The 13,373-nt window shown below is 42.8% G+C and overlaps 2 protein-coding genes across 2 annotated transcripts; one reads left to right on the top strand and one right to left on the bottom strand.

Annotated features, from left to right (window-relative positions):
* The first annotated feature begins 6,419 nt into the window (after positions 1 to 6,419).
* trim55b (tripartite motif containing 55b) lies at positions 6,420 to 10,896 on the top strand. Its single transcript, XM_080515205.1, has 8 exons — positions 6,420 to 6,692; positions 7,183 to 7,352; positions 8,085 to 8,262; positions 8,768 to 8,863; positions 9,245 to 9,478; positions 9,576 to 9,598; positions 9,855 to 9,979; positions 10,071 to 10,896. The coding sequence occupies exons 1-8, from the start codon at positions 6,573 to 6,575 to the stop codon at positions 10,208 to 10,210; spliced, it is 1,086 nt and encodes a 361-aa protein (XP_080371331.1). The 5' UTR covers positions 6,420 to 6,572; the 3' UTR covers positions 10,211 to 10,896.
* Positions 10,897 to 12,543: 1,647 nt separating this feature from the next.
* On the bottom strand, positions 12,544 to 13,056 carry crhb (corticotropin releasing hormone b; the record flags this gene model as incomplete). Its single annotated transcript, XM_080515377.1, has 1 exon — positions 12,544 to 13,056. The coding sequence occupies one exon, from the start codon at positions 13,054 to 13,056 to the stop codon at positions 12,544 to 12,546; it is 513 nt and encodes a 170-aa protein (XP_080371503.1).
* Between the last annotated feature and the right edge of the window lie 317 nt (positions 13,057 to 13,373).

Here is a 13,373-nt window from a genome sequence, read left to right as displayed (position 1 = left end):
TCAACAACAGACTGACTGAGATTTGCATGAATTTAAAACGCAGCCGGTTTCTTCCCGTGGTGACGTCTGCAATGACGTCAAGTATGCGGCTGGGGAACGCGACGGATACATATCCCTCTTTGAAACACTCGATGGCAGCATTTCATCACGTTGAAGACCAAGTCCAGCCGCCAAGCCTCACAGCTGCAGCTCCACTGGTCTGCACCTTGTTTGGTGTTTTCAATCTGTAATCGTGTTTATTAAATATTATGAAATATGTTGGCTTCAAATCAACCAGTCAAACTTTATTTATACAGCAATATTTGTACAATAAAATACAGCACAACGTGCTTTTAGAGGTTAAAAACAAAAATAAACACTAAGTGATACCCACACATCTGCCCACCCCCTGCCAATGTATACACATATCAAAGATATATAACATTCGAAAATGCTGCAATAGTAAAAATTGGACATTAGTTTAAAGCTTTATTAAAAATGAAGATGTTGAGCCGGCTTTAAAAACATGAACATTCTCTGCAGCTTCTCTGCGGCAGGCTTCTATTCTTCTAATGATGGGAACGATTAACCTGAGGGGGTTCACTGTGATTCATAAAAGTAAATCTGAAAGATAAGAACGCAAGACCATTCGGACTTAAAAGACAGCGAAAAAAACAACAACAACAACATTAAAATAACCTTAAAATCCAGTCTAAAAGTGCAACTGCAATGCCTTTTAAATCCGGTGTAATGTGATCCTGGTCTCTCAGTTGAAATAAAAGCTCAGACGCACACTCACGGTTAATATTTTCTTTTGTATAAGGTACTATTACCTCTTGTTGTGGAAGTATTGTTCCTTCCTTTTCTTTTACATCGCACATGTGCCCAGATTTGCAAGATAAGTCAATTATTGCACACACAAGTTATGAAATGAGGCATAAAATGACGGGAGGAACCATTGACTGCATAAAAGATGATGATGCTGATGATGATGATGATGATGATGATGATGATGATGATGATGATGATGATGACGTCTCACTGATACTTCTCTCTAGTCTATAGTCTTCTTTTAGGCTCCCGGTCCTCGAGTCATTGAACAAGTGAAAAAGAGCTAAACATGCCACGATCCTGTAGTTTCAGTACATTCTGATCAACACAGGCAGTTCATGATGTGTCAACATTGAGCTCCCACTGCCTGCTTCCCTCTGCTCTGAAGCAGGCTGGAGATGGAGAACACTGCTTCTTGTGATTTAAGAGGGTATTGAGGTTTAAACCGGGCTGAGACCAGCACATGAATGCTGAGCACCCTCTCCGTTTCCCCAAGACCAGCGAGCTGCAGTGGCGTCTGCTCGAGCAGGCTGACGTCTCTTTTACGTCACGGTACGGGAGACGGTGTTACATAAAGTTCCGTGCAGAAATGTGGCTATTCAAACGGGTCTTTCTTCTCATCGAGTCGGCAACACGTCTAGTATATCACAATGGATCTCCTTGGTAAAGGTGTGCGGATTCAACTTGTATCTGTTGTGAATTCCTCACCGATCTGCCTGCAGCAATACGTCAGGCTATTACTTTAAATCTGTGACGGCTTTCACAGTGACTATTCTTCTCCAACTGGATTATGGTGAGCTGAAAGTTGTGGGTCGATGTGTATTATTACGTGGTCGTGCAGTCTTGCCTTGCCCACAGCATGGGCTTTCCAGTGAGGAATGAGGTTCTTGTGACCAGAATGCACACATAAAGATCTTTCAAGTCAGCTGTGACCAAACCATGGCAACCTGAAAGCCATGAAGATCTTGTGGGGGAAGATCTAATGGTAATTTTAATTTATAATGATATATCTGTTTATTTATTGAGTTACGGATCATCACAGAAAAAATGTCCAATAGCAATATATGGACAGCGAGAAACATATTGTTGGATTGTGCATTTATTTTTTACTCAACTCATTCCGGGACAGGAAGTAAGGGCAAACTTTACACTGTAGGCTGAGAACACCAAACACTACACCACTCTGGCACTTTTCTTTTATAAGAATACATCCTTTTTTTCATAATAATCTACACACAAACATCTTTTTCATTTTATTTACGTCAATTAATTAGATGTTTTTATAAATAACACATGACTCCACCACCAACTATTGCTATCAGTAAAAAAAAAATAGTGATTCATGGCCGTCACTGTCAATCATTTACACGTAAGAACAAACTTACATCTGTGCTATTTCTCACCTGGATCTCATCCTACGAAATGCCACGAGAACTTATGTCTCAAAATCTTAGCCAGTCATATCAGGACAAACGTGGAAATGCAGAAATAGACATTTCTGACATATTCTGCATAACAGGCCCTCTTACATTGGAGCCTGTGACTGCTTACCATCTGCATGAATACAACATGACTTCCACCCAACTGAAATATTCATAAAAGTGAGCAGATGGCATCTTTTTTCCGTTTCACGTACACTTTTATGTCGCTTTCGTGCTTGTCGACGTTCACGTGTGTGTTAAAATCCGTGTGTGCATGTGTGTAATAACCCCCCCGGTGCATTATGTGGCCTTGGCTGTGTTCGCACACCCTTTTACTATATACATGAGGCACCGCATAGCGCCACCCAGCAAAATGGGGGAGCAGGAGTTTCACACTGTGCTCTTTAAAATAGCAGCTTTTAGTGTCAAAGGCGGCACTGTCTCTCATTCATGGTGGGCTGTCATCTCCCCCACCCCCCCCCCAAAAAAAAAAAAATCTCCATGGCGCTCTTAATTTGTCGACCTTTATTGAATTTTAACCAACAGGCACTCCAATATTATGAGTCAGACAGTAATGGCTTAAAAAATTCTGAATGCATTTCAAACAAAAAGAACATCTTAATTGATGTCATTTGAGTTTACTTTTCGGCATCTTCCAAATGCTTGCGCACTGAGGCAGAGTACTTGCTTTTTTTTTTGTCAATGAATATGTAATCATACTAGTTCAGTCTTTTAAAGATTACTGATTAAACTGGGGAGGGGAAGGGGGGAAAATATGCTGTGCCCACAGCCCACGAAGTCTCTCAAAAAAACACGATTTGTCGTGCATCACATTAAAACACATCGGCATGAGTGGGAAAAAAAACAAACAAACCTGTAAAACACATGTGACACTTTGACAAAATGAATGAGTCCGTCTTTACGCATTTGCATGGATTTAAATGTCATGTTAATGGAACAACTTCACAGGTACAAATGGAAGAGCTTCCACTTCACGTTTCATTTTTAACCTTAAAAAGTAGGAACGCATGTGCTCACCGCTGTGGTTTGAAACCTCGGGCAGTGTGTATGTACATGATCGAACGCTATAAAGGGAAGAGAAGAGACTCAATAGAGACACTTATCCATTTACACTGAAATCATCTTGTCTAAAGATGTTTAAATATGACTCACTGCTCCTGATGCACTTGTGCTGCTGTGTGTATATCCATGAAGCCTCACTAGAACAAGAACAGAGTTCGCAGGAGGGCTGATGTGATGGTATGAGTCACAAGAAAGAAAGAAAGAAAAAAAAAAGCACAAGGTGTGTTGGGATGGTTTTATACCTCATTTGCTCTGGACTTAATCAATAATTTCAAAGTTGAGCACAATTTACTAGGTATCTCACATATTCAATTTGACACACTCAGTGTCAACTTCAACTTGATCTAAAAATGTCACAAAATTAACTCTGACTTACACAAAAAAATAAATAATATCCATCTTTACTCAAATACAAATGGGAGTGGTTCAAAAAAATGCAAAACTGTGGAAAGAAAAAAGTGGATCCATCATCCAAATTCTGACTAAAATGCTTTGAAAATTATGTAAAATAACCTTTTTGGATTTGTCTCAAGTGTCTATTCTTGCGGGGACATTCAGAAATCGCAAACGCTTTCATTTACATAAAAGCATGCAAGCATTAATATAAGTGCTCTATTAGTAGAGAATCTTGTCATTAAATTAATACTGTAAAATTAAGTCACTGGACATACATGAAAAAAAAATTCCATTATAGATGAAAACATTTCATTAGAGTGTGATGTGTGTTACAGTCCTCCAACACAACTGCCAATTTTCCTTTTTGAGTCATCCACAGGGACGTGTTCAGAGGAGCGCAGTTGTAATTCATTTGACAGTGAAAGCAAATTATGATGTTTGCTTTCTCGATGAGTGGCGAGCAAATCAGACACCAAACAGTCATCGTTAATGATCTCCCTGCTGAACCTGAGTGCTTGCAGTTGTGATCTTTTTTGTTCATTTAACATGCAGAGGACTCCTGGGTCCTTGTCTCTGCTCCTGAAACCATAAAGTCCAGGTCTGTCTCGACCCCTGGTAAAAAAAAAAAAAAATGCAAGAAAAGGTTTTGACATGAAATCTGTGAGGATGTTCACCAAATAAACAAACCCTTCACAATAATTCATGTTTGATAAGGAGAAAAAATTCCAAATATAAAATTTTGAAAACAGTTATTACATGTCTCATGACTGAACGCACACAGCTTGTCCTCAATGTTACGTCAGTCAAGTTTTCTTAAAGATTATAAAGGAAAAATTTAAAAACTAATGGAAAAAACACTGACTCTCCTTCGAGCCGGATTCGAACCAGCGACCTAAGGATGCCCATACACACTCTACAGTCCTCCGCTCTACCAACTGAGCTATCGAAGGGAGATACACCACGAGGTGACGTCATTGATTTTTATATGTAATGCGAGCCTGCTACTTCGGCCACGCCGAGGTGGTGTTCTGGTTTGTTTTTTTTAACCATATCATAGCATTATTTTCAACGCTGAGCTTCAAGTAACAGGGAAGCAGCAACAATGTATAAAAACATAACGAAGGCGCAGTGCATTGTTACGACTTCATAAACAGATTACGTCACCGCCCCAGCAAGGGGAATTAGCTCAAATGGTAGAGCGCTCGCTTAGCATGCGAGAGGTAGCGGGATCGATGCCCGCATTCTCCAGAAAACGTTTTTACTGTTTCTTCAGAATGAGAGCGCAAATGTTGAATTTACATTTATTATTCATTCATACCTTTTTAGTAGCTGCTTTGGAGTGTGTGTTGAAAAGCAAACGTAGAAGCTCACAGGCCCACAAACTGTCTGAAAAGTTAGGAGCAGGGTGATAAAGAAAACTTACCCAGCCCAACATGCCGGAGAAAAAAAAGAAAAAACAAGACGCCAAGTTTCGCTTAAGCACGAGATAGTCAATGACTCGCGTGCAAAACATAGGTTTCACGTGCGAACTGGAAATAAAAACTACATGTGCATGATGAGCAGTCCGCCTTGCACAATATACACACAATACATACATTGCAAAGTTGAAGCTGAAATAATGTACCTTTTTATCTTTAAGTGTTTCGATAACACATTCGGGTATATTTCGCATTTTTATCAAAGTAAATAAATCCACATCTACGACGCTGACCAGGCGATGCAGGTCTGCTCTGCTGGGTCGTTCTGAACCAATGAACGAGTCGAGTCAGCAAGCTGTTCCTTGTTTCGTGATCTTAGAATGTAAAACTAAATAAATAAATCTAATGGTCAATATGCATAAAATGAGAAAGTCTTCTGAACAGCTGTTTGATCCCCCCCACAAAAGAATCTGGCTCGAGTCGAGCACGTCAATATTGTATGAGGTCAAATACAAACATAAAATGTTAATCGGTTTACTTGAGGATATGCCTTATAGTTTAAAATTATTCAAAGCTCAGCTATATGGCAAAATAATATTTTTCTAGTCTAGCTGAGTCTAACTTAAAAAAAATAAAAAACTACTACTACTACTGTTGTTCAGTATAAGAATGTAAAGATGCTACACACTTCCTTCCATCTGTCCTGACAATGATGAATTAGGTTTTTCTACAGTTCCTGTAATTTTCAGCACTTTTTTCTTTGGCTTTAGTCAGAAGATTAAAAAAAAAAAACCACAAGAGGAACATTAATCTGAGGTGAGCACGGAAACTATTTTACTACTGCTGGCTTGGAGAAGTGTAAAAAAAAATGTACATCTATGCAATGCAATATATCTATAGATATCTATAGTTATCTATAATCTATTATCTATAATCTATAGTTACTTGTATTACTTTGTTACATAGTGCAGACTACTTAAAGATTAAAAAGGGACAATGGCCGTGATATTGCATGTCGTGGATAAACCTTTCTAAATGGCCAAATATTTGAAGAGGAGCTTTTTCCCACATCCTTCCAATGTAGAAAGCTAAATCACTGAATGTCCACACCGCCCAGACGTCGGGTCACTCCTGAGGGCAGCGCAGAGGAAGCTGTGTGCCGACAGGCAGCTGTTCGCTCGGTACTCCCCTGCTCGGTTTCAAATATGGGCAGGGTAAAAATGGCAACCTTCGACGTGACAGCAGAAGCTGCTAAAAACAGACGTGACACCAGCGAGATAGGAGCCTCCACCCTCGAGGACACGGGCAGCAGGCCTACTTTTCAGCTAGACAGCGGGTCCACGGCCGATTGCTTTCAGCAACAAACACACTTTTCTTTTGTCTTTTTTGTTTTTTCTTCTTCTTCTTTTTCTTGTATAGACTTGTGTTGCCCAGATCTGAGACCATGGACAACTTGGAGAAACAGCTGATTTGTCCAATATGCCTGGAAATGTTTACAAAGCCTGTGGTCATCCTACCGTGCCAGCACAATCTCTGCAGAAAATGTGCTAATGATGTTTTCCAGGTAAGCAACTCATGTCTTTCTATGGCTTTTATATTTAGAGAAAACTGTGTTTTAGCTCAAGGAGTTATGGATTACTGTCCACTGATCAGGGAGTTCCACTGTTGATATTTATATCACATGGCCTGGCCTGTAATTCTGATTCATTGAAGAGCAAAACAGTCACTGTTTGGGTAATGGTCTGAAGAGCAGTCACAATTTAGAACAAATCGATATCTATTCGCTGGGTCAACAACTCGTTTACATGACAGATCGTTGCAATTGGAAAATGTTCAGACCTTGGAGTTACTCATATAAATGTGTTTGTCGCTGCATTAAAAGCCTTGTGAATCATCAATTAGAGCTTTGGTAATGATGATATTTTTTTATGGGCTGTTAATCCACCAAATTAACATTTCATAGCGCTTCATTAAAACTGTTTATTTTTGTTCTGACAGAGATCAATCCACCCGTTCCGGTTTACTCAGGGATCTTGAACTGTCACTGTTTGCAGGCTTCAAACCCGTACCTTCCAACGAGAAGTGGCTCACTCACGTCTGGCGGCCGTTTCAGATGTCCGTCCTGCAGACACGAGGTGGTCCTGGACAGACACGGCGTCTACGGCCTGCAGAGGAACCTGCTGGTGGAGAACATCATCGACATGTTCAAACAGGAGTCCGGCAGGTGAGGCCGACCAGAGCGAACGCTTGGTTTCTCCTCGTTTAACCACGAAAAAAAAAGAAATCGCCACGGCATGGGGGTTTGTTTACGATTCGGAGTTGCCCTCGGGGGGGCCAAGCGAACGGCTGTAGTGAACCAGTGAATGGGTGATCTCTGTTGTGACTAGTTAGCGCACGTGGCCTGAATGCCAGTGGCTTTTTAGTCAGAGAGCTGGAGTAGGATGACGAGGAGATGCTTCAGTGGTAGTCATCTTCACATGATGTGTCCAGGATCTGACTTGAACAGCCAAGAGGCTCGTGTGACATAAGATCCACAACACTTCTACTCGGGCGCTCCTGGGGGGGGGGGGGGGGGGGGGGGCTCTGCATCCCTCTGAATCAGGTCTTTGTAGCTCCTTTGTGGAAAGTCTGACTTAGTAGGAAATAATCTGATGCCATTCTTATAGGATGAATAAATATACATGACAGTGTGAGTTTGAGCTGTTAATAAAAGAGAAATAGTGCAGGGATCATTGTGGACTTGCACCCACACCTGTGTACTACTCAGCACAAAAGGAGTATCGATTACAGTGCCGGTAGTCCGTGTGTCGGGCGAGGCTGACTGATAGGTCGCCGATAAACCGCTGAGATGTGTAACGGTGACATTATCAAAGTGGCGTGACACGTCACATCAGTATGCAGCCAGATGTGCGGCGTGACGGGAAAACGCGACTGTTTTCGTTTTCCACCTCGACAGCGGCAAGCCGGCACCGGCGAAGAGCGAAGAGACGCCCATGTGCGACGTTCACGAGGACGAGAAGATCAACATCTTCTGCGTAACCCACGGCGTGCCCACGTGCTCCATGTGTAAGGTGTTCGGAGCCCACAAAGACTGTGAGGTGGCGCCGATCACCAGCATCTACCAGACAAAGAAGGTGAGGGCTGGTTCGTCCGCGTGGAAAACCATTTCTGCCGCTGATATTGTATAAGACGAACATCCCTCTGTCATTATCTGCATATATGCCGGTGCGTCTCTGTGTGTTTGTCCTGTGATGGATCTGTCCAGGATGTAGCTGGGATCAGCTCCAGCACTGTATGGAGAGGAAATAAATCAGACATTAATGAACCACATGTGTTGATTGGGAAAGACATGGTATAAAGGACATAGAATGCGACAAAAAAAACCCCAGAGGGAACAAAATGGGAGTAATCATCTCAATGTTGACAAAACAAAGCACGAAGACAAAAGACAAAACAGAATGCAAAGCTAAACACCAGGGTTGTGATCTGATGTTTTCCTAATTCATAACACATAAATTGACGTTCATATATTGTGAATGTTTGAAATTAAAAAAAAATTGGGGGGCTGATGTTCTGATGTTCTGCTAATTTACACAAGATTTAAGTCCGTCATCAGTCCGCCGTGTCCTTGTCCCCCAGACAGAGCTGGGTGACGGGATCGCCATGATGGTCGGCCACAACGACAGGATGCAAGGCATCATTAGTCAGCTGGAGGAGGCCTGTCGCGCCATAGAGGTCAGTGTCCGGCTGCTGCGTCGCCTCAACACAGCGAGCGTCACTCTGCACGCTCACTAATGCACCTGTACAGACGTACAAACAAATAACGTGTCCTCGTCGCCTCCACTCAATCGCCACAGACATGCCGATTGGAGCTTTGCTGCCCCTTCTTGACATTTCGCTCCAAGGCCACACAAATACAAGGCGGAACTTTCTGTAAAGCACAACCACCTGACATTAACTAATAACTCGCTTCCCCTTGGTTTCAGACTCTGTGGAGCCCTGAAGACGTTTTCACATACATTCCTCTCTACGCCTGTTTTGATTTAGTATCGCTTTAGGGGTCTAAGACGTGTCCCTTATCTGTCTGTGTCTTCTTCTTCTGTCTCTCTCATCCAGGAAAATGGCCGCCGACAGAAAACGCTGGTGTGCGAAAAGTTTGACCACCTTTACTCGCTCCTGGAGGAAAAGAAGAGGGAAATGAGTCAGAAGGTGACGGCCGAACAGGAGGAGAAGGTGAATTATATCCGGGGCCTGACCAGGAAATATGGCGATCACCTGGACGAGAGCTGTAAAGTCGTGGAGATGGGCATCCAGACTATGGAGGAATCTGAAATGGCGTTATTTCTTCAGGTCAAGGCTTATATCAAATACATTTGGAAAAAAAAAAATGTGCATGACATACATGATTTCATAAAAAAGCGTGCTATTGGTCTGTTTTCTCTTGTAGAACACAAAGCCTCTCCTTAAAAAGTGAGTATAGGTTTTCATGAAAAACGTTACTTTCCTCATTTCATGGTTTGCTATCATCAACTCATTCATCAAAGTCACACCTTTACTCGGTAGCTGTGGAAAAGTAAATCTGTGAAGTGTTGCTAATCCCTATCTTTAACCTCCGCATGCTAAAACGAGTGCCGTAAATGTGCCGAACATCACAGATGGGATATATTCGAGAGGCACCACCTTGCCGACTATAAATATGCCGTTTGTTTGCGCCTCGTGTGCGCAGGATTGCCGACGCGGCCACCACGGCGCACTTGGATAAAGTGGAGCGCGGCTACGAGAGCATGGAGCACTACGCTGTGGAGTTTAAAAAAGAGCGCGAGGCCCTGCGGAGCCTCGACTTCGCCCAAGGTGACGGGACGGGTTTTCGCCGTGGCCGCAAAAGACCACATGAACCTCAGTCCTCGTGGGTTTTTAACTCTCTCTTCCCCCCCTTGTGCAGACGACGAGGACGAGGACGACGAGGAGGACGAGGACGCGGAGGCGGGCGCCAAGGAAGGGGAGGGGGCCCCGGCAGTTTCCGCCACCTCGGTTCAGATCGGCTCCTCCCCCAGCGTAGCCAAGAGCGCCGCCTCGACCTAGCTGTCAGCCCCCCCACCCCACCCCCCCCCCACCCCACCCCCCCGGCCCAGACAACACCCAGCACGATAATTGTAGCTCCGAGATGTTGATTTCAGGTCAGTCGCGGTACATTTTCTCACAGACTGGGGAACTGTGAGACGAGTTTAGATCGGTGCCGAAGGGGGAACCCCCCCGAGTTAGAAGGTAGATCTGAAGGAAGAGGCAGAATATTTCAATTTCCCGATCCCTCATCTGCTGTGTCATCGTGCATCACTGCCTCCTGACACATTTTTCTGTTTTCCTCTCATTAAACATGTGTTTTGGGGGGGTCTTCTTTTCTCCTCCCGAGATTTATTGACCGACTAGCAATGAGAAGCTGTGGGTTATTTCCTGAATTTTGACAAATTCATTCATTTTTTTTTTTTTTTTTTTTAATGCGGCTGACCTTTTGCGACTCACCGCTTAGACTAGATCATTAGAGTGCCTGACAGGAGGGCCTCGGGTTTTTCTCCCTGCCATACACTTTTTTATGACTGATCTAACTTTATAGGTCCAGCACCAGTGTGAAAAACTACTGCTGTGACATTTCGGTATTTCCTACACATAATGTTTTCTGTCATATTCGTTGTTGTCAAACAGATGTATTTTCCTATTACAGACAAATCAACTAATACAGATTTATTGTATATATATATGACACATTATGTGACATTAAAAGCAATTGGAGTAAACGCACAGGCTACTGTTTGTTTTGGGTTTTTTTTTAATGAAATGCAACATATATAGTTTTGTCTTTTGGTGTTTACAACGGTTTCATTCATTCTTTTTCTTTTCTCCTTGTCTCTCTATCCACCGTCAAAGGAAATACGGCTTGGAGATTAGCACCCTGCCTAGAGGCGGCTCTCATAGTCCTGGAACCTGCTCCTGCTGTGGGTTTAACAAAAGCACCGGTGCATACTGTCCGCTATAGACGCTACGTCGAGGCTTACATCTTCAGTCTTATCTTATCTTATTTGTTGCCCTGCAATGGTTCCCGGCATTCTATAAATCCACCACTGAGGTGCTTCGCCATTGAGTCTTGGCTAATTATCGCACTCACGGTGGGTTTACAAGTGGGCTCAATGCAGCACTGAGCCCCAAGTTGTTGCGCAGGCCAAACAGGATGACTCACAGCCATGGCTCTTGTTTAGTTTACCCTGACACAGTGGGTCAGGGATTGACACACACACACACATACACACACACACACACACACACACGCACACACACTGTGTCTTTTGCACTCATTAGCGATCAGTGGAGCGTCTTTGAGCTATCTGTGGTTGCCTCCGCCGGTATAATGGGGAATGCCTCCTGAGGATTAAAGATTTAGAAGAAAGGATGCTGTACAAATGTTTACCTGCATGACTGCAGGCACCCCTGCAGCATGCTTGTTCGCATCTCTGGCAAATTGTTCCTTTGAAAGCTTTTTTTATCAGTGTTAGAGAGGAGGCACACTGTTAACCCACGACTTGGCTCCAGAGCAATGCCATGGTTACACCATATATACAATTTTTGTGTTCAGCTAGAAAAAAAAAAAGAAAAGAAAAAACAACCTCTCCCTTCTGTGATATCCAATCAATATCTGTGTAGGCATGATTCAAGATACTGTGGCCATTTGTGCTCTCTATAACCACAAGTTTGCTTTTTTTTTCCACCCTGAATCCTGTATTTAATGTTTTCCTTCTAAGTTTATACGTTTCCAAAAACCATTAGGACATATTTTTGATCGATTAATTAAATTTAGTGACTGAATATTTTATATATTTTTTTCCTATTACCTGATATGTAAGGATTTCCACAGAGAAGTTTAAACATTGCTTTTATTTTTTTTTTATTAAAAAATATAGATATAAGACGTTCTGTTGCACAACAGAAAATTGACTGGTTGCACATAAGTTTATTAACAAACATAAATATCATGAATACAGTGATCAGTAATCTAAAACAAAATGCCACTTTTGTCAATGCAATTCATGTATCAACCAAAAGTATTCATCTCAAAAATGAAGAAATGGTGCAATTCTACAGTTTGACACCAACATTAAAATGGCAAGGTACAATCGGCTCAATATAAGTCGAGCCCGCTTATGCTCCATAGTTTGAGGTTAAAGCTATAAACAATAGAAGTGATAAAGCAGCACTATATTGTACAGAGCATGTTTTGTGCTGATGGTTGAAATGAAAAAATAAAAATAAAAAAAATAAAGAGCGAGAGCGAGAGAGCGAGAAAGAGAAAGAGAAAGAGAGAGAGGAACGAGGAAAGAAAGAAAAAGAAATGGGTGGGAGATCTTTGGCGGACAGGGAAGAGTTCTTCATTTCCCGAAGAGCTCCATCATCCTTCTGTTATTTTGCGCTTGCTGGGCCAGCTGTTCCGCCCTGGACATCTCCATCATCTCCCGGAGCAGGTGGAAGGTCAGATCCAGGGATATCGGGGGATCTTCGGATCTTCTTCCCCTCTCCATCGAGTCATCTCCGCGGTCTCCGAACCCGCTTATAAGCGCCCTGATGTTCCCAACTTTCCCCTGCAAAAGACGCCGCGTCAGTTGGAGTTGTAGCGCTCTGTTGTAGATGGCAGGAGATCCGCCGGGATACATGGACGCTGATGGGAAAGAGTTAGAGTCCCCGTTGCCCAGTCGGATGAAATACTCCTCTCCAAGCCGCTCCAGAATCGGACCAGACTGCTGCTGTTGCTGCTGCAGGGAGTTTTGGGTTTGGGGGGCTGGGACGCGCAGGGTACCGCCAGGGCTTTCAATAGCCCGACATTCGTAGCGCGGTAAAAAGGCAACTAGCAGAATCACGGTGGTTCCAAGTAAATTGAGCTTCATGTCAGGATGTCAACAGGAATCTGAAAAGAGAAAGAAAGAAAAAAGAGACATTGTGGGATGAATTGAATGCGCTATTTCTTTGTATATGCCATACAATGTGCTGCGTAAAAAACACTTTTACGCACGAAAGATTGACAGAGACAATATTTTTTGAATAACGACTACTGTCAATGTTAAAGCTTAAATATATCTTACGATGTTTTTGGGAAGGGCTTAAGGTCTTTCTAAAGGGGCAATGTCGTTATATATTGCGTGATTGGGTATTAACGTGGGATATTTGCGCGTAAAGAAAACTCCGATTTATGTTTTAGTACGGA

The sequence above is a fragment of the Blennius ocellaris genome, assembly GCF_963422515.1.
Source record: "Blennius ocellaris genome assembly, chromosome: 19".
Lineage (NCBI taxonomy): Eukaryota > Metazoa > Chordata > Actinopteri > Blenniiformes > Blenniidae > Blennius > Blennius ocellaris.
This window is presented reverse-complemented; position numbering and strand designations above follow the sequence as displayed.

Excerpts from the sequence above, each read along its gene's own strand:
- trim55b (XM_080515205.1), top strand. The coding sequence starts at position 6,573 with ATGGACAACTTGGAGAAACAGCTGATTTGTCCAATATGCCTGGAAATG. Across the intron at positions 7,353-8,084 it reads TTCAAACAGGAGTCCGGCAG|CGGCAAGCCGGCACCGGCGA; the intron begins GTGAGGCCGACC and ends CCACCTCGACAG. Across the intron at positions 8,263-8,767 it reads GCATCTACCAGACAAAGAAG|ACAGAGCTGGGTGACGGGAT; the intron begins GTGAGGGCTGGT and ends CTTGTCCCCCAG.